The following is a 24,221-nucleotide window of genomic DNA, read 5'->3' as shown; positions in this document are numbered from 1 at the left end:
TTTCTGGAAAAACCTGGTAAAAATACCTTCTGACTGATGATGTCTCATTTGCTTATTATTTTTTTCAGTCATGAAACCACAAACCTTGAACACGAGGTTTAGAAACGTTTGCTCATTCTGTTTGAAAGTCTCCTTTTTGCTTAACATAATCTTGATGTAATACTTCTGAACCTCAACTGTGATTAAAAGATCAGGATTGTCTGTGGGCACATTGTTCCTTCCTCAGTTTTCTTTTTTTCTATGCAAGTTTCCCAAACATCCTCTAATATATTAAAGAATAGATGGGCATATGTTGATTCCTGAGCAACAGTAAATTGTGAAAATTTAATTGTTATTAATAGTTAGGTTTGCTACCTTCCAAATGTTTCAGGATTACAGTTCCCAAAACTTCTGAGAAGACCAAAAGGAAAGTTATTTAAGAATACTTCTTAAGAGATTTGTCTTACTATATCCTGTTGAACCATTGTGTTTATTTTCTATGGCCTTGCTTTATGCAATATGCTAATCCATAGTGTGATGTCTAAACCATGGTTTGTAGGTTTTCATGTCTATTGTGTTTTGTTTAATAAACCATGGTTACAGAAATAATAGGTTTAAATCATGTGTGAACCAGGAGGTATATTAATACATTTTCAAGTGGGACCACAGCACAGCATCAAAAATTAATTTCATCAACCGATCTGTTCAGGTATTCTATCAAATGGATAGACATGTACTCTCTTACAAATGTTGGTCAATACTTCTGGATCACCAAGCAGGATCAATTCTCACTTTGGTTTTAATGGAGGATTTGGAAGATGCTAATAATCCTGCCTTGATTTTCAAAGCCTCCTTTTAGCTGCAATTTTGTTGGCATTGACCAGCACGGTTTATATTGAACCTCCTGAAATGAAGTTTAACAAATATGATACATCTGAGCAAAGCATTGCAGCAATTTTTAAAACCCTTTTAGCCTTACATTTTAAAATATCTTTAAACAGTTATCTGAAACTAACATATGCTACTTCGATTTGGGTTTGCTTCCTTTTATTCTTCAGTGGTTCCTCTCACAAGGTGGAAGAGATGTTAAAAGATAGCAATAACAAAACAGTTAAGGTTATGATTGGAAACCAAGAGCAGCAATTCTACTGCAGGAAGATCTGGGCTGAAAAAAAAAACCTGCTTTGTGTGAGATAAAGCGTTTTCCCACCCCCTTCCTTCTTTCATTTCTCATGATCTCGCTACTTCTGAGCACTCAAAGATGACTTAAGAATGTTCAATGATGCTAAAGACAATATTTCTGTTCCACAGATTCCCTTCCATTTTCACAATGGCCCTGAAGTGAGGATAACTCCAGGCCATGTACATAGGCAACGTTGCACTACTGCTTCTCTTGCTGATGCTGATGGTGGACAACTCATTGACACATGGTAAGGGACACTACTAAGAGCAATCTTCTTCAAAATAATAGCAATATGTGCATGAATTCTCTTTCTAGATGCTGCATAAGGACTCGTGGAAAACTACAACTCTATTTAGATGACTATATGAAGCAAGATATGGGCTTAGTATCTTCATCTAAAAATTCTAATTCTGCTAAACACATTTATGACCAAGTTATTAACTTTCGCAGGACAAAAAGCAACACAGAATATTTTTCAGTTCTACACTTTGTGTTTATGTGATGGAATAACGTAGATACACAATTATATGTATATTTTCTCAAGCTAAGTCCAGCTGATCAGAATGTAGCTTCCTATAAAGCAGGCCAGTTCTTTTAAGTTAATTACAAACAAGTGCATTTTGTCAACAAATGTTTAACAGATTTTATTTATGTATTTATTATTTATTTTGTCAAGCAAGTATTAGATAACAGGTATAAGTATAAACATGGTTATGAATACATGAAATGGATACGAATAAAAAGAAACATTAGAACAGGGACAATAGGGTGCGCTTATGCATGCCCCCTATTTTAACATGATTTTATATATTTTAACATGAGCCAATGAATAAAAATGCAGTTTGGATTTTAATTTGTGAAATGTGCAAACACAGTAAATGTTTACATATTTTTTCAAAAATGCAAAAATATGTTTATTGCATTGTGTGTGTGTGTGTGTGTGTGTGTGTGTTCATACATACACAAATAGAGTTGATCAAAGCAAACATGAAATAAATATTATGAAAAACAAATTTATAGATTTAAGTTTAAGTTCCCATTAATATTCACTGTGAAAAACCACTTGGGGATATTTTGCAGAACCCTAGTTTACACCTTCCTCCTAACATGTGGGAATTTGGAATAGAGCAGGGCTGCCAAACTCTTGGCCCACGGGCCAGATGCATCACACACTGGCCATGCCCACAGTTTAGCAAAGGGAGCGGGGAATCCCAATACATCATGTGATGCCTCTGTGACTATGTGAGTTTGACACCCCTAGAATAGAGTCTCAAAAGGAATGATAATACCATCTATGATGATTTCAACTTGCATTGTTTTTAAAAAAATATTATAGTTGGCCCTAATAATTTTGACTTATCCTAGAGATCCAAAACTTCTTGAGCAAAGTTGGGCATGATTGTAAAGCCAGATGGCTGGCCTGGAATGAGATGTGAATTGGAAGGGAAGGCGGATCTAGAAAGGGAATTTTTAATGACAAAATAATAATTAATAGATTTTATCCCACTTTTTAATATATAATTCAAGGTAAAAAATATAACTAATACCCCTTTTTCTTCCTACCGGTATTTCCCCTCATAAACAACCCCGTGAAGAGGGCTGGGCTGAGAGTGCCTGACCCATAACTATCCAACCTGTGTGTCTAAGGCAAGAATATAACTCACAATTTCCTGGTTTCTAGGCCAACACCTTAACTACTATACCAAACTGGGTCTTTTGAATGGTTGCTTTATTGGCATAGCAGACTGCTAGTTTCCAGATATTTTAATATCAAATTCTCTTGCTTTCCACATGGGTTTACCCTACCAGTCTGTCTTCACCATTCCCAGATGTACACATTGCTATCAGCCAGCCAATGTGGACTTTTGGTTCTTGGAAAGAAAGTATTCAAACGTTAATCTAGCATAGCTGGAACCTGGTCTCAAGCCAGCAGCAGAAATGAATTCTAATGGGGAAAGCAAACAAATATATTTATCATTGTAGGGAATTGTGCACAAAAGAGTTTAAGAATCCCTGGCTTAGCTTACATATGAGTGTTTTCTCTGTCTTGATCAGAGGAATTTTGCTTCCCCTTAAAATATGGCTTTATATGGGCTTCCACTTCTCCTTTAACTTCTGCTTTTCTTGTCCACATGAAAAAAACAAAGGTTAGTTGTTTCAAGTGAGTTCACATACTACATATGAGGAATTGAAATTGTAAGAGGAGAACTTACAGTATATATTTTTAGTTCTGGAAAGGGAAGATGATTTTAGTTCTTTCCTACTCGTATTTGTCCCTTTCTAATATCCTTATCTGCAATACAAATTGAGGCTCTTGTTCCTTTTTCCCCAAATTATTTTCTTTGGTGCAAGTTTTGTTCATCAATAAATTACATCCACTTATTTTGATATCTCATTCCACCACTGTCCTTGCCCCCAAGTATTAAGATTAGAGTTATTGATTAATGATTGACAGTTACTTCTGTGAATGTATGTACCCTCACCATAATCACTAATCACTAGCAATTAGGCCCAAAACAGGAAGAAATTTTTAAACGTAACACCGGAATGGGCAAAAAGAAAAAGAAAAATAATCCAAACTTAGTTTCACAGACTATTTATATATTTCATGTGAAACGTCACAAGAGAATTATTCGGCTTTTCTCTTGCAAATTTCAATAATACTTTCACACAGCCAACAAAATAACCCCGAAGTCTGAAAACATGAATCGTTTCTACTTTAAACCTACACAGTTTCTAGCACAAATAAACCACCAAAAGTACTATTTCACCTATTGTAACTTCTTTTTCTATATCTCCCAAAAATTATATAAGTCAAGAGTCCCCAACCTCTGGACCATGGCCCACTACTGGGCTGTGATCTGTTTGTAACCAGGCCATGGAAACAGCAAGTACATGCACACGCATCCTCACTCGCATGAGCAGCAAACAAGCATGTGCACACGCGCTCCATTTGTGTGAGCGGCGGATGTGTGTACATACTGCTCATGCAAATGAAGCTGCATGTTCTTGCTGGCCACTCCCATAGAATCATCCCGTTCCCCACCCTCCCCCACGATTTGCAAAACTGGGAAGATTGAGGAACTCTGATATAAGTAACTGATGGGTTTCAATTCTCAAACTTCAGACACCTGATTTTAGTTCAGCCTTCAAGTATTTGCAATGACTTTTTAATCATTTCTGCTTTTTTCAGTAACAGCTATACCATCAGCTTTGGGCATTTATTTAGCAAAGTGATCTTCAAAGTCAAATAGGGGATGAAGAAAAGGAATTAATTGACTTGGCTGTCACATTGAAAAATAGACCTTTAATTAGTTGTTGTTGTTTTTTAAGAAGCAAACTTTTCCGTCTGTTATTTTAGAGGTGGTGAGTAATGATAATTGAGAGACTTAAGCTGGAATAGGCCTGGGGCCTTTAAATTTACTTGTTGCTACCGTGTTTCTCACAAAATAAGGCCGAACCTTGGTGTTTTTTTTGACCCCCGAAAAAACGGCTAGGCCATCTTTTTGGGGGTGACTTAATTCCCCCCCTTGCATCCTCAGGTGGGTGGGCAAAGACAGCTTGGATGTTGACCTCGGCGTTGGTGGGGCACTTCGTATCGGGAGACCTTCTGCCACCGTTGCTTTCCCTTCTCCCTTGCTGCTGTGCCATTTAGAGCAACGCTGTGGCGTTTGGCACAGCCACGTGCGGCCAGCCAGGGCTCCTCCCTGCAACTGGAGCCCGGCGGAGACACTCGGCTTCAGGCGCTCCTGTCGCCGCCTTCCCTTGCCTTCGAAGGTAAAACCAATTATTTTAAAAACGATGACCTACTACAACAAAGACTCCCCTACCCGAGAGGGCAGCCCAACCCCACGTGGGGAGGCGAATCTCCCGGGGCCGCAGCGCAGGATTGGCCCACCTCGGGAGAAGCGCCCAGCCGCCATCCCTGCCTGGCGCCAGGCAGAGCGCGAAGAGCTTCACCTGAGGCACCCAGCGCAGCTGACAGGCGGGCCCTTCTTCCCGGCAGTCCGCTCATCCCACCAGGGCTGCGCCAGAGCCGTGTGGGCTGGACAGAGCCAGGAAAGCGAGCCGTGGGTGCGTGCCTGCCTGCCAAGCAAAAGAGTCGGGCCGACCTGAGCTTGGCTTCCTTCCGAAGTCCCTCCAGCGCGAACCCGAAGGGGCCACCGGGAGAGGTTGCCTGAGGCAGTGATAGCGCCCACCCATCCCCGGACAGGGAGGCGAGGTGATGGCAGCGCTGCTTCCCTGGCCGGCGGAGAAAGCCCAAAGCCGCCCATCCTTTCCACCCATCACCCAGCCCATCCCCGTCCCCACGCATCTCCAAATGTGCCAGCAGCTCTAACTGCTGCAGCGGAATGGGCATCAGGCCGAGGCGCTGACTCGGCGGGGCTCAGCTCGGAGGAGGACGCAGCGCAGGCTGTCGCCTTGCCTCCCTGTCCACAGATGGTTGGGTGCTATCACTGCCTCGAGCGGCCTCTTCCGGTGGCCCCTTCGGGTTTGGGCTGGAGGGACTTGGGAAGGAAGCCAAGCTTGAGTCAGCCCTGCTCTTTCGCTTAGCAGGAGGATGCACACCCGCAGCTCGCTTTCCCGGCTCTGCCCAGCCCGCACAGCTCTGGTGCGGCCCTGATGGGATGAGCAGAGGGTCCAGCGGGGAGGCGCTCGCTGCCTTGGCGAGAGCTCCGCCGCCGGGCAGGAGGGCCCGCCTGTCAGCTGCGCTGGGTGCCCCAGGCGAAGCTCTTCACACTCTGCCTGGCGCCAGGCAGGGCTGGCGGCTAGGTGCTTCTCCCGGGTGGGCTGATCCTGCGCTGCGGCCCCGGGAGATTCGCCTCCCCACGTGGGGTTGGGCTGCCCTCTCAGGCAGGGGAGGCTTTGTCATACCGGTAGTAGGGCATCGTTTTTAAAAGAATTGGCTTTGCCTTTGATGGCGAAGGAAAGGCAGCGACAGGAGTGCCTGAACCCGAGTGTGTCCGCTGGGCTCCGGTTGCAGGGAGGAGCCCTGGCTGGCTGCATGCAGCTGCGCCAAACGCTGCGGCGTTGCTCTAACCGCCACGGCAGCAAGGGAGAAGGGAAAGCAACGGTGAAGGAAGGTCTCCTGAAATGAAGTGCCCCACCAATGCCAAAGTCAACACAGGCAGCACCATATCCGGGTATGCAACAAAACTACTTCCTAACGGCAAGCCCCCCCTCCGCCATTCCTCCCTATTTCGCATGTTTAATATAGGTCTTAATTTGGGGGGAGGGGCTTAATTTGATTTTATGCCAATAAAACATGCTGGGCCTTCCTATTGGTGGAGGCCGTATTGTTGGAGAAACACGGTATTGGGTTCCTATCACATTGTCTAAGGCGGGGGTCAGCAATGAGCGGCTCTAGAGAGAGAGAGAAAGAAAGAAAGAGATAGGAGAGAAATGAGAGAGAGAGAGAGAGACAGAGAGAGAGGAGAAAAAGAGAGAAAGAGATGGAGATGAGAGAGGGAAAAAGAGATGGAGAAAGAGAGAAAGATGAGAGAGGGAGAGAGAAGGGGGGAAGAAATGAGAGAGAGAGAAAGAGAAATGAGAGAGACAGAGACAGATGAGAGAGAAAGGGAGAAAGAGGGGAGGAGAAAGATGAGAGAGACAGAGACAGATGAGAGAGAGAGAAAAGGAGAAAGAGAGAGAAAGAGACTAAGGGAGATGAGAAAGAGAAAGAGTGAGAGAAAGAGAAAAAGAAAGAGGCAGAGGGAGATGAGAGAGAAAGAGAGAGAGAAAGAGAGAGAGAGAGAGTAGAGAAATGAGAGAGAGAGATACCAGTTTCCCAGAGAAAAGAAAATACCAGGAGCTACAAAACCTGAGAAGGCATGGCTGGGGGTGTCATGTGACTGGGTGGGAGTGAGTGACATCTAGTTGGCCACGTCCACCCAGGTTTTGTGGCTCGTGTTTTCTTTTCTGTGGGAAATGGGTCCAAATGGCTCTTTGAGCGTTTAAGGTTGCAGACCCCTAGTCTAAGGGAACAGAAGCCTCATTAGATGTTCTAATGACGGGGAAGTTTATTTATCTGTCAAGAAGACTGTTCATAAATTTGGGTCCTTAATGTGGTACCCTTTGGACTTTCCTACCTGGATTTCTGTTTCTGACCACTCAGCAATGGTAGCACTTTTTATTGTGAACAAACTAGTAGTCCCAAAGCCAATACAAATCCTAAGACAACTTTGCATAATTCTAAATATGTTTACTGGTTACTGAAGTCAAAAGTTTATTATCATCATGTTCTAAAAGCCTATGTATTCCTGACATTTAAATAAGACTTATAAAAAAAATTAACTTGTGAAAGGAAAAAAAATATCCCCACAAAAAGTGATAAAAGATGTCTGTTAGATATTGCGTATATTGCTACTACTGAGATACATACATTATGCAAAACATAATTTCCATCTTGCTTTTCTCTCTCAGATTCTGAGGATGATAATTGCACCACCATTACTATTGAAAGAGGTACAAAATACTATAAAAATCTTGGTGACTCAGCCAGTCTAGAGTGCCCGGTGACCTACTGCAGCAAAAAGCCTAAAATGAATTGGTATATGCTGAACAAGAGCAAAGAGACGTTCCATATATTGAAGGATGAAAAAGAACATTCCATTTCCTGGAAAAATGAAAATACATTTGTTTTGAATTTTCAATCAGTTCATAAAAATGACAGTGGACAATATCGTTGTGAAGCGATAGTAAGAAAAAATAATCTTGCAAGTCATGTTGTAGAATTAATTGTTCAAGGTAAGTTTTCAGGTAATATTTATCCAGTTTATCATTTAAAACTCTCGAGCCACCAATCTTCACACAACATAGTTCAGCATAATGCCTCAGGAGTAGGACAAGTTATGAAGTTGGAAAGAGACAGACACTATAATATTAATAATTTATTCAATCTTCTGATATTATCCACTAAAGACTTTTTTGTTATTTTGCCCAAAAAAATCAACAGTATCATCAACAATATGATTATCTATGCTATACTGAAAAAAACTATTTTAATCCATTTTTTAAATATCTATGTTTTCATTCTAAATAAGTGATTAATGTAGTTAACAGACTAGATAAGGATAATAAATTTAAGCTTAAAATAAAACCAACAAAGCTAATCTTGGAACAAGATGTTCAGGGAATATAAATTTCTTCTGTTGAGGGTGAAATCACATTCTGGTTTACAATTTAGGTATAGGCCTGAATGTAAATATCCAGTTTTTTTAGATTGCCAAACCTATATTCACACAGTTAAAAAGTAGTAGAGTACTATATCTGTTCCGTGATATGTTAGTTCTGGTTAATAAATGTTCCAATCAGAGGTGGTATTCAGCAGGTTTTGACCAGTTCTGGAGAACCGGTAGCAGAAATTTTGAGAAGTTCAGAGAACCAGCAAATACCACTTCTGACTGGAGATTTTATAGTATCCTTCTCCTGCCACGCCCACTAGGCTACACCCACAGAACCAGTAGTAAAAAAATTTGAATCCCACCACTGGTTCCAATTACATAATTTTGAAACCTAATGTGAATCTACCTTTGAAAGGTATCTGGAAACTTCAACTGGTACAGAGACTAGTGATAGAAAACATAAAAACTTCATTCAGTCCACTTCCAAGCACAGTTTGGAGGAATAGTTATATCTTACAAAATGTTGCTCAGTTTAGGAGCAGACTACATAAAAAAGTTCATTTTTCCATAGCATCCTGCATGGGTTTTGTTAAATTATCTGGATTATTAAACTTTTCCAATGTCAGGCCTTAGCATTCATTACTAACATGATAGAGGATCTTTCTAATACCTGCTCTCTTGTTTTGGAACTGCTTTGCAAAGCAGAACAAATTAACTCCAATTTTGTTGTTGTAATAGCAGTCAAAATACTGTATATTTACTGAGTTTAATTTAAGGGCTGATTTGTTTGTTTTCCATCTTCCAACAATGACAACTTCTCTCTCTCTCTCTCTTTCTCTCTCCCCATGTGTGTGTTGGACCTTCAAGTCAGTATTGCCTGGCTAAGTCTCTGCAGTTTTCTTGGCAAGATTTTGGAAATAATTTACCATGGCCTTCTTCCAGGATTGACAGAGTGACCAGCCTGAGGTCACCCAATTGTCTATGTGCCTAGAGCCAGATTAGAACTCACGGAATCACAGTTTCCAGCTTAGTGTTTTCACTACTACAGCAAACTAGTTCTCGTATCGCCAAATGTTTCTGTTATTTAGTAAGAAATACAATATTTCAATTCCTTATGTTCAATCTTCAAATTGCTTCCCTGATTGAACTCAGTATTTTAGTTTTTCCCTTCAAGGCCAAATTTACATGGACTTGAACATTGCACGAGCGTGGACAGTATGGTAGATGGCATCATGAGCCATTAGAGTGCAGTTCAAATCTCACTAGGCTCAAGGTTGACTTCCATCCTTCCAAGGTGGGTAAATGAGGACCCAAATTGTTGGGGGCAATATGCTGACTCTGTAAACCACTTAGAGAGGGCTGCAAAGCACTGTAAAGTGGTATATAAGTCTAAGTGCTATTGCTATTGCTATATTAGTGATAATTGAACATATTCATATAAGAAGCCTATAAAAGTTACAGTAATAACCATAATAGCTGTATTCACACAGTACTACACATCAGAACCAAGCAAACACATTGCAAATTGCTACAAGATGTAAATCTGGGTGATTTATAGTCTGGTGTTCAAAAGTGTTTTTTCAAAAGGCAACTGGACTTTGTTTTTCCTTGAAGATGTTTTGTTTCTCATCCAGTTCTGAAGAATTGAAAAAGCTTCTTGGATGAGAAGAGAAACATCTTCAAAGAAAAACAAAGTCCAATTATCTTTTGAAAAAGCACCTTTGGGACAACCATGACCTATATGACTGAAAATCTCCATAGATAAAGTCTTGTGTCTTAATATTTAAAAGCTTAAAAATAATTGTGAAGGCTGAATTGGGTCAGGGAAATCAAGGCCTATTAATAGCTTTGGAGACTTCTTCACACACAGAAAATAATGCTGGTAAATAGGAATACTTATAAAACCCCATCCTCAACACTAAGATCTTTCCTGACACATTTTCTTTCAACCTGCAATTTATTCCTTCACATAACTTTTCTGACTTTTTATATTTATTGATACTATTATATCTACAGTGCATCCTGGAACTTCTTTAAACTAAATGGCAACAAACCAGCTTTATTTAAAAAATCATGCTGCTATTGCTTTGAATATTAATGAAATTTTAAATGCACTTTCTGTATAGATCACAGTAACTCATCAGTGTTTCTAAATACTACAAATACAACAGAAGATCAGAAGCCAGCTGAAAAGAACAAGATGTTGATTATGATTTATTCCATATCATCCTTTGGTACTCTGTTCCTCATTGTTGGTTACTTTGGATGGCTCTATTTCACAAGGAGGCATCAAGGTAGGGTATATAAATAATTTCATTATTTCAATCCTCAGTTGGTTCCAGTTAGTTCTTTTATGTATACTGAGAGTATTTACACCAAGACAAATTCCTTGTCCAATCACACTTGGCCAATAAAGTATTCTATTCTAATCAGAGATTTTCCAAGCTCTGCCTTTTGCTTTCAACTCATCTTTTAATTTATTTTGTATGTGTTTGGAAGCATTAATTAGGCTACCTAGTTGATGCTTATGAAATTCTTAAGTAAAGGTTGTTGATTTCAAATATTAATGTCTGATTCTATGAAGAGAAAAAGGACATTCACATTTCAAATAAACAATCTTTATATCAGAAACAATTTTGATTTACTTAAAAAGATACTGAAGTGTTTCCTTTATGAGAAAATATCTTTATGAACAATTGTAAGATTATTTTCACAACATGCTGTCTTTTCCTTCTCAGTAAAAAACACCCAGAAAGTAAAAAGCCAAGAAAGTGGAAATAACCGGGTATGTTTGTTATTAGCATCTCTTTAATTTTTTTATTCTCATCTTTCCATATATGTGCCACTGAAGATGTAGCTAAATAAAACTTTTTATAATGGAGAGAGATCAGCAGGAAAACCAATTTTTTGTTCATTAGTCTTAGGATGATGAGGAATTGAAGGGGGAAAAATGAATCACCTACACTGGAACATTTCATTGAATATCACCCTTTCCTGTCTCACCTCCAAATACTTAATACACATAATCATGTTTTTCCACTTACAATCTTCTCATATCTTTTCAGTGTAGGCCAGGTCGGGAAATAGACTTCAAAAGAAAACATTGATTTTTACTTTATTGTTATAGACTACAGTAACAGATTCTTGGACATCAGACAGTTATATGAAAGAGAATTAAGGTGGTGTCACCTTAAGTTTCTTTCTTTCACACACTCTTCCTTTTTTGGGTTTAATTCATATTTTACTAACTGCCATATTCTTTCCCCTACCCCTGTAGTTCTTGCTTTTTTGTTCTGGCCTGTTTCTTGCTTTCTAGCCTAGTGTCTTAACCATTAGACCAAACTGGTTATTCATAGAATAATAGAGTTGGAAGGGACCTTGAGGGTCTTCTAGCCCAACCCACCACTCCGGCAGGAAACCCTACGCCATTTCAGAAAAAATATTGTCCAGTCTCTTTTTGAAAGCCTCCAGTGATGGAACATCCACAACTTCTTCTTTTTTTTCATTGATTTAAATCATTTATTTACTGCTTTCCAGGAATAGAAATCTTAAATAGGTTTACAATTAAAAGTTACAGTTTAACTTTAAACAATAGGTTAAAACAGTTATATATTTTTTCCTATTCAATCTTTTTTTTAAAAGTTTTATTGTTTTTTAAGAAAACATAGACAAACAAAACATAAAAACATCAAGCCATTTTCCATATATATATACATACAGTGTGTCGGTTGGTTTACAAATTGTTTTGTGCTTCCATTTCGTAGTCTTCAATTACAATTACATTGTATATATTCTCATATTGTCAATCAAATATTCCAAAATACATTAATATCATTATTAATCAATCATTTGACTATACTTTTATTCATTCATGTTTTACAAGATAATCCATATTTTATTTAATTTGTTTTGTGACAGTTCATATTATCATTTCAGATCTATCCTACAATCATTTTGTAGATATAATAAAAAAAATACATTTTTATATATTCATTATGTTCTAAAAATCTACATATTTCATTACCATGTTTTATTGTCTAACCATTGATAGAATAGATCCCAAATTTTATAAAATTGTTTATCATCTTGTTCTCTGATTTCAAATGTCAATCTACTCATTTCAGCACATTCCAATATTTTCTTAATAATTTCCTCCTGTGAATTTCCTCTCATTTTTCCAGTTTTTGGCAGATACAATCCTAGCCACTGTTAATACATTTACAATCAGATATTTCAATTCTTTATTATATATTTCAGGTAAAATTCCCAATAAAAGTATCTCTGGTTTCAAATCTATATGCTTTTTTGTCATTTTTTCCAACCATGTGTGGATTTTTGTCCAATATTTTTTGGCATTCGCACAAGTTGACCACATATGGTAATATGAGCCAGGTATTAGATGACATTTCCAACATTTTTCAGATTTGTTCTTGAACATTCTTGCTATTCTTGTTGGGGGGAAAATGCCACCTGTAAAACATCTTATACAAATTTTCTTTATATGCTGTTGACATTGTCATTTTATAATTTTGAGACCACAATTTTTGCCATTTCTCTAGATCAATCCCATATCCGAAATTCTTCCCCCAAGCAATCATTGTTTCTTTAACTTGTTCTTCTTCTAGTTTAAATTCTAATAGATATCCATACAATTTTTTAATCACCTTTTCATCAGTACCTGTCAAAATCTTATCTAAATCATAGAAACCTTCTGTTTTAGAATCTTTATCATACCTTGAATGTATTTATTTTTATTTATTTATTTATTTATTTGATTTGCCAATTGTTTACAAGATAATAAGTATAAGTGTATACATAGTTGTGAATACATGAAATGGGTACATATAAGAAAAATAAAAGAAGAATAAGAGAAACAATAGGACAGGGACGGTAGGCACGTTGGTGTGCTTATGCACGCCCCCTACAGACCTCTTAGGAAAGGGGTGAGGTCAATAGTAGACAGTCTAAGGTTAAAGTTTTTGGGGTTTGGGGAAGAAACTACAGAGTCAGGTAGAGTATTCCAGACATTGACCACTCTGTTGCTGAAGTCGTATTTCCTGCAATCAAGTTTGGTGCAGTTAACCTTGAGTTTGTATCTATTGTGTGCTCTTGTGTTGTTATGGTTGAAGCTGAAGTATTCATTGACAGGTAGGACATTGCAATGTATGATTTTATATACCATGCTTAAATCAGACCGAAGACGGCGTAATTCAAGGTTTTCTTGAATTCAAGGATTTATTCAAGACTTCAATTTATTCAATTTATTCAAGAATTCAAGACGGCGTAATTCAAGGATTTGCGCATATGAAAACCAATTCATCTTTATACCTTGATCCTCTAATTTTTGCATAGATTTAAGTTCACCCTTTTCATTCAATATTTCACCATATCTAACTGTTTGTTCCTTTTTCTATATTATAGGATAGGAAAAAGCTTCAATAGTCAATAAGCAGACTGGAATTTTCAAATAACATTGCCTTTTAGTCTTCTCCCAGTTTAACTACAGAGACTCCCGTATATAATGTCTTCTGAAATACCCCTGTGTTTTAGTTCCTTTATGCCATAAAAAAGGATGCCACCCCAACAACAGATCATGTCCTTCTAGTGTCAACAATCTAGCATTTCTTAATGTTATCCATTCCTTAACCCACATCAAATTTGTAGCTTGGTAGTACAACTCCCAATTAGGCAAACCAAATCCCCCTTTTATTCTAGCATCTTGCAAAAGTTGTAATTTTATTCTCTCTTTCTTACCTTGCCATACATATTTCAACACAATTTTATTTAAATCTTCAAAATAATCTTTTCCAAGCCTAATTGGAATTGTTTGGAACAGATATAAAATTCTGGGCAATATATTCATCTTGATTGTTGATATTCTCCCTATTAATGACAGTTGTAAATTTTCCCACTTCACCAAATCTAATGCTATCTGCTGCTTAAGTTTAATATAGTTATTCTCTTTTAGTGTACTACATCTTGCTGTCAAATGTATCCCCAAGTACTTGATCTTATTCATGACCTGGATTTTTAATACATCCGCCAGTTCTTCCTTTTGTCTTGATAACATATTCTTTGTCAAAATCTTTGTTTTGTCTTTATTTATTTTCAAACCAGCCATCTTCTCATATACCACTATCTTTTTTATCAATTTTAATGCTGTTTCTAGTGGGTCTTCTAAGATGAGAACCAGATCATCTGCAAATGCTTGCAATTTAAATTCTTCTTTTTTAATTTGCATTCCTTTTATGTCCTTTTATGTCCTTTTCTAATATTTCTGATTAGCACTTCCAAGGTTAACACAAACAACAAAGGTGACAGTGGGCACCCTTGTCTTGTTCCTTTTCTTATATCAATAGAGTCCATTAATTCTCCCTCTATCATTACCTTTGCTGTTTGCTTATGATATATAGCTTCTATTGCTTGGATAAAGCATCCACAACTTCTTAAGGCAAGTTGTTCCATTGGTTGATTGCTCTCATCATTACAAAATTTTTCCTTAGTTTTAGCTTAGTTCTGTCTACTTCTCCAGATTATATATAGTATGAAAATAAAGGCTTTACTTCCAGAATGTTATCATTTGTACAATGATTGATTTTTCCATTCATCCACAGTTTAAGATGTTTAAGACTTTGAGTCAATAGTTTACTAAATATTATATTTCTAATGATTTATAACAGGCCATCAGTGCACATTACATCACACTGGACTGTATAAAAGAATTTGTGCTACCAGAGTGTTTTGCAATTTTAATATTAGGAAAATGGATGATGATGGCAAAAGGAAAGAACAACCATTTTTTATTTTCACACATTCCCCATGTAGGATGTTCAGTTCTATAGAAATTTTGTTCCTATTTTTATAAAGTCTTTAAAATTAACATCATACTGGATATAGAAATTTTGTTCCTATTTTTATAAAGTCTTTAAAATTAACATCATACTGGATAATTGAATTGTTTGGTAATTGCTCTTTTGTTTGCTGACAACTAACTATACTTATCTATTGAATTCTCTATTTCTTGTTATTGTGATGTTTGCTGATAATTGCTGTAAGAAGACCCAACGCTGCACTGATAGCACAACTCATGAGTCAGATGAGGGAGCCATTTTTATTGAAGATTCCATGCCTGGCTTGTTTCAAGTTTCCAGTGGGAATCAAGACAATTACCAGAAGGCATCTAGAACCAGTCTAAGTTCCATGAAGTTCAATGAAGGTTTATCAGGATATAAAGAGGACTCAGTTATTTATGCAACATTAAGCCATGGAGAACTTTTTCAGAGAACCAAGCCCCCTGAAGAAACTCAATTGACAGAATATGCCATCATTAGACTGAAAAGCTAAAGATGGACCTCATTCATTGTTTTATGTTCTCTAGTATGGTTTAGCAAGCTTATCCATAAACACCACTTATACAGACTGTTTCTGCTTGGAAAATTTTTCTGGAAAAAAATAAATATTTATTTCCCAGATACTGCATAGTTACAGTGAATCACATTTTGTATGCAATTGCTCTCTCTGTTTCCGTGTATTATATAACCAGAGGTTTGCTTACGCCACTAGCTGACTCAGCAATTGGGATTCCTGTTGTCCTATTTTTGGGCAACCTATCTGACATGTTTGGGATCCTTCCCATTAAATTTTATTGGTAAGATTTTTGCAGGGTAGGTCTCTAGATCTTTCTAACCCTCTAACCCACTTTTCAACAATTCCCCAGGGACAGCAACAGTCATGGTCCTTGTAAACCCGGATGATAACCAATCGACTATGGGATTCTTTTTCTGTTGTCTTCTCATGATTAATGGGTTTGTGGATACTCCTAGTCTGGCTTCTCAGTTGACCTATATAGTTTGACCCTTCTGGTATACTTTCTGGTGGTATACCTCCAGCATAGTTCCTTAATAGAACACATGAGAAGGGAATGCCCACATGAAGGGGTTTCTATGTATATAGCAATTTCATGTGTATTGCAATATAGCAAAATGGTCATATAATAGTTATAGTATTAGATTTATATACTGCTTCATGGTGCTTTAAAGCCCTCTCTAAGTGGTTTACAGAGTCAGCATATTGCTCCCAACAATCTTGGTCCTCATTTTACCAATCCCAGAAGGATGGAAGATTGAATCACCTTGAGCCAGTCAGAATCGAACTCCTGGCAGTGAGCAGTGAGTTAGCCTGCAATACTACATTCTAACCTCTACACCTAACTTCGTAAGGTGGCAGCATTTGCCTATTACAGATTATATCAAGGTTTCTGGTAACTTCGAAGATATTTATAAAGGCATAAGTCACAAACTAATTGCTATTTCCCTGTATATGAGTTGTCTGAAGAATTAAAACTTGTCTTCTATTAATTTTTACTGCATTTACAGTTCACTCTGTAATTATTGGGGAAGCTCAACAACTAACTAGTGTTGCCAAAGCTATCCTAATGTGATCTTTCCCAAAATGGAATTTATTGAATAACCAGGGATAGACAAACTCTAGCTTAATGTAACATGCAATTCTGGTTATTCAGAGATATTGAGATCAAATGAGATTATCCATTATAACCCATGCTTTTACTACTTTTTGTCCATTATGTTTTGATATAGTTTTGATGGCTAAAAGGAACTAGCGATGGAGGCCACATGCTTTCTCTGATTACCATCTGCTAAGAACAACCAGAGGAAATGTCTACCCCCACGCTTTAGACTTCCAGAGATAAAGTTGGCCGTACAATAGCAAACAGGATCTGGCCTAGATGAATATTAGTCTATTTAATGAGCAATTTTTATATCTCTGATGATTAATTAAATCAGTATTTTGATTTTTCAAGTTGATAATCAAAGCGATTGGCCACACAAATTCTAGGAAGTGACTGGGAGTGATACAGTCCTTACTCATAAAACTTAATAATATTGAAGCAGGAAGTGGATCATGCGACTATTTAAAAAGTGAGGCTGAAAAGTAGGAGTACTGATGCCAAGTGCATTACTCACAAAATATGTTGTCCTTAGTTAACATTTGTCTAATGATAGTAAGGTCATCAGATTTACTGTATTTTGACAGAAGGATTACAGCCTATCATTTGGAAGGTAATCAATATGCCTCCAAAAGTAAAATAAAATGTAAGGGGCGCATAGCATCATTAAGAATGCAGACTAAAAGAACAAGAACAATAATTGAATGAATTACTTTCTCTTTGAATTGAAAAATGTAATACAAAGAAAAACAGGAAATATCATAAAAACAGACACACTACAGAGGAAAGCGTGTTTTTCACAGATAAGAGTGGGCTGTATAGTTCACAAAAGGAAGTGAAACTGCGTATAAATGAGTTCAGTTAGAATTTTTGGTGGAAATAACAGCATAGGAATACACTGCTTGTTTTCATCTGCAGGGGAAAAAACCTAGTCATGTCAAAATTACCTAATAATCAGTTATGTCACTATCTCCACCCAATAAATATTTATGTCATCATAATGTTAAGTTAATCTTACCAGATCTACCATCTTCTAAAAAACAGATAATTATGTATATATTAGTAAACATTCTTGAATTATACCTAAAGTTCATAGAATTGACATCTCACTCTGACCAAGTCCAGATGATACCTCGTATTTATATATCCCTCTTATATAAGAATCTAGTTTAAAGATCTGCCATACTGGTGAATATACATTTTCAAATTACAAAAAAAATTATGAGTAGTTTTAAATTGTAAGCCAATGGCTTTAGAAATAACAGTCTCTTGGAGAATTTAAAGCAAAATTATGTTTATCAAATATATTGTAGCTGTTTCTATTGATGAAAAATATATTCCTTTCCAGCACTTCAGTTATATGATTTTATTGTTTAGAACTCTTGATAAGTCACTGCAAAGTCTTCCAGATGTACCCATCATATATGTTGATTTCACGGAAACTATTTTGATTAACCTTTATTTCACTCATTTCTCATATTTCATGTGAAGGTTGGCTTCTGCTGTTTATGGAACCTATTTTTAGCCTGTCTTATCCTAAGCATAAAACTCATCCCCTGTAGTTATAGGAGTATTTGAGTTTCATGCTAATCTATCACAGACTTCGGCCCAAAAGAGAAGCTATCTGAAAAATATATAAGATATTACATGAGTCTCTGAGCAATGGTAACTACCAGTGGTGGGATTAAATTTTTTTTTTACTACCAGTTCTGTGGGCATGGCTTGGTGGGTATGGCAGGGGAAGGATACTATAAAATCTCCAGTCAGAGGTGGTATTTGCCAGTTCTCCAAACTACTCAAAATTTCCGCTACCGGTTCTCCGGAACTGGTCAGAACCTGCTGAATACTACCTCTGGTAACTATGCTGAAAATGAGCAAGAATGACATATGTTAAGTTACCATGTTTAATAAATATCAAAGAACTTGTATTTAAGCACAGTTTCATTAAACTGATATTATAGTCATTTTTAGCTCTCCTTTATGATGATTATATCCAAAACAGTGACATCTTTCAGATCAGCTGGTTTAGAATTTGGCTCTTATCCCTCAAGAATTTGTCAGTCAATAAAATAAACTGTTTTGTATAATGCTTCTGTTGTAAATATTTACATATAGATACATACCATTTTTTTTCTAGAGAATTCTGTGGTAACATTTGATCCATCTCAACTAAGATTTGTGTTTGTTACCAGTTTTACCAATTTTAATGTGTAAAATATAATTTAGTAAAAATGTGGATTAAAATTGAGGTGGATAACTGGCAAAAGATACAGGTTTGTCTCCATTAAGCTTATTATAAAAACATTCCATATTTATTAATTAAATATTTTTTATTGTTGAAGTTAACCTGTTTCCTCAAAAAAAACCTATTCCCAAAATAAGCCCTAGCATGTTTTATGTGTGTGCCTAATATAAGCCCTTCCTCCAGAATAAACCCTATTTAAGAGCCTGTGCAGCTGACTGGCGACGCATTGAATATGGTTGCTTGCAGTGCCACAGCCACAAAGTGAAGTGGGGTGGGTGGGTAGAACTGCCCCATGCACCCTGCATTGGCTTACCTCAGGGCCCTTTCAGACAGGCCATCCATGTCCTGACACCTGCAGCACCAACAGCCATGTGCAGTAGGAGCCAACATAGCTGCCAGCCCACTTCTTCTACTTGCTTGCAGCTTCAACAGAGCAAGAGGCCAAGCAATGTGCTGGTGCCACAGCGATGAGGCGAGGTAGGTGTTGGGATGTGGATGGCCTGGCTGCTGGGACCCTGAGGTAACCTTGTGTGGGACATGTGGAGCAGCTTTGCTCTCCCCACTTCGTGGCAGCACTGGCACATTGTATGACCTCCTATCACACTGCAAGCAAGCAGAAGTGGGCCTCTCATATATGGGGAAAAATAAGACACCCACAAAAATAAGCCAGTGCTTATTTTGGGGAAAACGGGTATATAATAAGCTCATAAAATCAGCAAATGCCTCTCCAGCCTCAGGAAACTGACCATGAGAACACAAAGAGCCTTGATTATCCAGCCAAGTGTCCATTGAATTCACTTTCTTTTTTATGCTACAAGCAAGACATGAAGGAGAAACCAATAAGCCAATTAGGAATATAACACGTTCTCACATGTTTCCTAATAACTGGAACTGAATGATCTTCTGCTTTAAGTATGGAAGGTTTTTATATACCCAAAAGAAAAAGGAAACTTTTCTCTACAATAACAGCTTGCAAAATTTAGGAAGAGGACATTTGCAAAATAGAGGCATATGAATTTAAAGAGACTATAGTTATTAGAACTGTTTCTGGTTCTCTGTGATAAGGATCCAAGACAGATTTTATGGAGCTGATAAATGGAAATCTCCTTTATCTTTAGACTCTGTATGCTTATCCTTGACTGCTCTTATATGGTAAATGTCTTCTTAACCTCTTTATTACTATGCAATCATTCATTCTCTAAACCCAGAGAACGTTTTTTTCCTGCCCTCTTTGTCTTTTCTCTTCTGTATTTGTCTGCTGGCCTTTCTTGTCTCTTTCTCATGCAATTTTATTTTCCCCCACTCCATAAAAATATGTTGAAGAGTGGAATTAAAATATATACTATAATATTAGCACCTAAGACAGTGATGGCTAAACTATGACACGCGTGTCACTCGTGACACGCCGAGGCACTTTGACTGACACGCCTGTTGGTGTGGGGAAAACCTGCACATTTAGAGGCTGCCTGTGCTCTGCTCCAATCCCTGCTCCCTGCTTGTTGCGTGGAGGCTTGGTGTCACCGCTGTCGCAAGATCTTTGCAGCAGAGAACCAGTTTTAACCGCCATAGACTGAGGTTTGTCAGTTTCATTACCTCAGGAACGCTACAGGAGGAAAGGAGATCCATGAGGTTCACAGCCCTGTAAGGTGGCCTTCTGATCCCCACATCCTGCACCTGCAACCCTGAGACCAGGGAGACGAGTTTCACAGCCCTGTGTGATCACCCCAGCCCAGTCCGTCATAAACCAAATTATTGATATTTCTTGAAGTGACACACGACCCGAGGAAGGCTACACTTTTTCCCGATTTTCGACTCACCAAGCTGAAAAGGTTAGCCATCACTGACCTAAGAAAAACATTAAAATGCTGAAAATAGCACGGCTGAAGTTTTGATGATGTAACTGGTAAAATGTTAAAATATGGATATGACTGTGTGCATGGAATAGTATAAGGTCAAGTTCCCATCCTGATAACATTAAAAAGATCTTTGAAAACTTCCCTATTCTCCCAGCCCTCGAGTAAACTAATTGTGGGAATCATGTGGTACATTTTGTTCACTATATATAGTTTGTCTTTTGAACACATGAACTGGTGTCTCTGAGTATATTGTTTTGTGTCAAACATAAGCCCCTTAGAATCATGCATCTGGATTTATGTGTTGCAAATCATAGCATAATGTGGTTTATTTAAGACATGTTTGTGGTGATGCATTGATAATGAAGTTTTTTGGACTGGAACTAATATTTTGTTGCTTGGAGGGTTGCATAAAGCATGGTTAGGTGGTAGTAAAGTTCTTTCTCTAAGACAAGGGTCCCCAAACCTGGGCCACAGCCTACTACTGGGCTGTGGCCTATTCAGAACTGGGCTATGTGAGCGGCGGGCTGGAGTACATGCTTCCACCCGCAAGCTCAACTCGGTTGCACTGCATGATAAGTGAGCTGGTTCCCCTCTCTCCCCCAGTCTGGCTGAAAAGCTGCAAAAGTTGGGCACCACTGGACCTACATACACTCACCATCAATGCCAATATTGATTAGGTTTGTTTCTTTGTTGATTTATGAAGACACTATTGAACCATTGCCAACTTTCAAAAATATACAAATTTACACAAAATTATATGAGAAAATATCTCTCCAATACAAAGGGGTGATTTTGTACTGAAGTCCAAAATTATTTTAAGAGGACATATAACTTAGTAGTTTACTTGCATCCACTATTAGTATCTATACTCTGTACTGCAGAATACCTATGGAATGATGTGAACAGTGTAAAAATGTTGGAAATGTTGGATGTGGGGCAAGGATAAAGTAAAAACATATTCCTTTCTCCAAGCTTCAGTGCTACAGGCTGTTTTTAAGCAGTTTCTCTAAGAAAAAGCTGCCAGAGTAAACTGTAAATTCAGTTGTAGGCTGAAATTATTATGTTATGTGAATTTTGTTGTATGTATACTTTGTACAATGACAATAAAGAATTTAATTCAATTCAATTCAAAATAAAAACCAAGAAATTCTTGTATTGCCTTTGACCTGGAAATAAGTGCCATTACACTATAATTACATGTACATTCTGAGACAAAGTCCTTGTGTATGTAATTCCTTGGCCAATAAAGTGTATTGTATTATATTATATTCCTATCCCTATTCTATCAGTAGATAGATTCAGATTCAGGCTGCAAAATTCCATCTGCTCACTAGGTGACAGCAAAGAATTCAGAAATCTGCAATTCCTTACTAAAATTTGAAGATAGTTCTCTAAAAGAATGCTCAAATGTATAATCAGCTATAAATTGACATTAAATTGCTATAATCTGCTATAAATTGACATGAAATGGAAGACATTTCTCTGAAACCTAATAGATTCATTCTGTTGTTACAAGTGGGAGGATATTTCCCATGACTTGTTAGTCTTCTAAAAATGGAAACTACTCAGGGCAATGCTCAGGAGAAAAACCACAGACTAGAAACATGCCATTCCTCTATTTTAAGCTTCAATAAAATGCTGCAAATTTATAGTGTATCTCAAGCCCAACAACAACATCAAATGGTCCCCAAATTTTATTTGTGCCCTAAAAGGAATCATGCCCTAGGCATGTTTTCTCAATTGACGTAATTCATATTCATATCTGTTGCTATTTGCTTTGAATAAACATATATAGGAAAAAAGCCAAAATGAGTGCAAATTTCTCATGAACTTTGGCACCCAGAGTCCAACAAAAATGCTGGGAAGTCTTCTACTTTAACAGTCTGAAAAGGAGAACAAATTCCAAATTGCATGAAATGTACAGAGTTGCTTACTAGCCAAGGTTTGCTTTTGCTTTTTTGAATTCTTGCACATTATGTGAGACTGGTTAAACTCTCCAAGAGGTGAAAAAAAGTTCTTTTTTAAAAATAGCAGCATAAATGGTTTGTAAACAGCTGCATTAAGAAGTCCAACTAGTTGGACAAGTTGATTGGATTAAAAGATTTCAAGACTCCTTTCCAGCCCTATGATTCTATTCTGACTTGTCCTGTCCTGTCCTGTCCTACCCTACCCTAACTCTACCTCAGTGGTTCCCAAACTTTTTCGGTCCACTGCCCGCTTGGTGCTACAAACTCATCCTTGGTGCCCTCCACCCAGGGTGGGATTCAAATTTCTGTGGGTGTGGCCTAATTTGAGGGCGTGGCTTGCTGGTCATGTGACAGGGTGGGCGTGGCCAAGTGACTGGCAAACCAAATACAAGTGGTCCTCACTTAATGACCAGTTGTTTAGCAAGTGTTCTAAGTTATGACTGGCCTCCCCAGAGCTACTTGACCAGTTTTTGGAGTTTTGACAGCTTTAGATCAGGGGGTCTAAATCTCACCCCTGCCTGTATGTGTGAGAGAGAGGGAGAGAGAGAGGTTGGATCAGATCTCTCTCTCTCTCTCTCTCCCACCAACGCCAGAAAGCCACCGTCAGTCAAAATTCATATTAGTGGTCTCCGGGATTTAAAATTATGAGTTTGGTGGTCCCTGAGGTCCAAAAGTTTGGCGATCCCTGATCCAAAGGGATGAGCCTGAGAGAGGGAAAGAGAGAGAGAAAAGGAAGAGAGAAAGAGAGAGAGAAAATAAAGAGAAAGGGGAAAGAAAGAAAAAGGGACAAAGAAAGAGGGGGGTAGAAGGAAGGGACAGAAAGAAAAAGAAATAAAGAAGGAGGGAGGGAGGGAGGAGAAAGATAATGAGATATCTATTCTAGTCCAATCACCTGCTCCAGCAGGGTTAGAAGGGAGTGTATGTGTTTGTGTGTTCTCCTTGTAATTTACCAGTATATTTTGGTTTTGTCTTCTTCAGAAATAACACTGTAATACATTGGGGAAAAGTAATTTTTAGGGTGGAGATCTGGTCCAATGGATCCTGTTTAAAGCCTCAACAAAATGTGAAAGCTTCCTGATAGTCTTGACCATGTTTCATCCACAAAACCTTTAATAGAAGCCAAAGAGGTTTCAATGTGCTGGCAAAGATGTTTCAATGTGGAAAAGGGCCTCAGTCTAAACTAGGCCTCATTCAATATGATGCATCAGGTCTCTCTCTCTCTCTCTCTCTCTCTCTCTCCCTCCCTCCTTCCCTCCCTCCCTCTCAGACTGGCTTTACTCTACTTTCCTGATGTGCCTGCGGGGCCGGCGCTTCGAACATGGATGGATGGATGGATGGATGGATGGATGGATGGATGGATGGATAGAGAGACAGACAGGCAGGCAGGCAGGCAGGAAGGC

General features: G+C 38.1%; 1 protein-coding gene across 2 annotated transcripts; it reads left to right on the top strand.

Annotated features, from left to right (window-relative positions):
- Nucleotides 1-328: 328 nt before the first annotated feature.
- On the top strand, nucleotides 329-15,760 carry LOC113409796 (B- and T-lymphocyte attenuator). 2 transcript variants are annotated; one of them, XM_026664001.2, is made up of 5 exons: nucleotides 329-1,409; nucleotides 7,586-7,909; nucleotides 10,413-10,580; nucleotides 11,025-11,071; nucleotides 15,346-15,760. In XM_026664001.2, exons 1-5 carry the CDS (start codon nucleotides 1,340-1,342, stop codon nucleotides 15,628-15,630), a joined length of 894 nt encoding a protein of 297 aa, XP_026519786.1. In that variant the 5' UTR covers nucleotides 329-1,339; the 3' UTR covers nucleotides 15,631-15,760. The 2 variants fall into 2 exon arrangements, with proteins under 2 accessions (XP_026519786.1, XP_026519785.1); XM_026664000.2 differs by having other exon boundaries at nucleotides 366-1,409; nucleotides 15,343-15,760.
- The last annotated feature ends 8,461 nt before the right edge of the window (nucleotides 15,761-24,221 follow it).

Source organism: Notechis scutatus, chromosome 5, assembly GCF_049901735.1.
Source record: "Notechis scutatus isolate UNSWTSFEM ecotype Mainland chromosome 5, rNotScu1.2, whole genome shotgun sequence".
Lineage (NCBI taxonomy): Eukaryota > Metazoa > Chordata > Lepidosauria > Squamata > Elapidae > Notechis > Notechis scutatus.
Note: the sequence above shows the minus strand (reverse complement) of the source record. Positions and strands in the feature narration are given on the sequence as shown.

Excerpts from the sequence above, each read along its gene's own strand:
- LOC113409796 (XM_026664000.2), top strand. The coding sequence starts at position 1,340 with ATGTACATAGGCAACGTTGCACTACTGCTTCTCTTGCTGATGCTGATG. Across the intron at positions 1,410-7,585 it reads GGACAACTCATTGACACATG|ATTCTGAGGATGATAATTGC; the intron begins GTAAGGGACACT and ends TTTCTCTCTCAG. Across the intron at positions 10,581-11,024 it reads TTTCACAAGGAGGCATCAAG|TAAAAAACACCCAGAAAGTA; the intron begins GTAGGGTATATA and ends TTTCCTTCTCAG.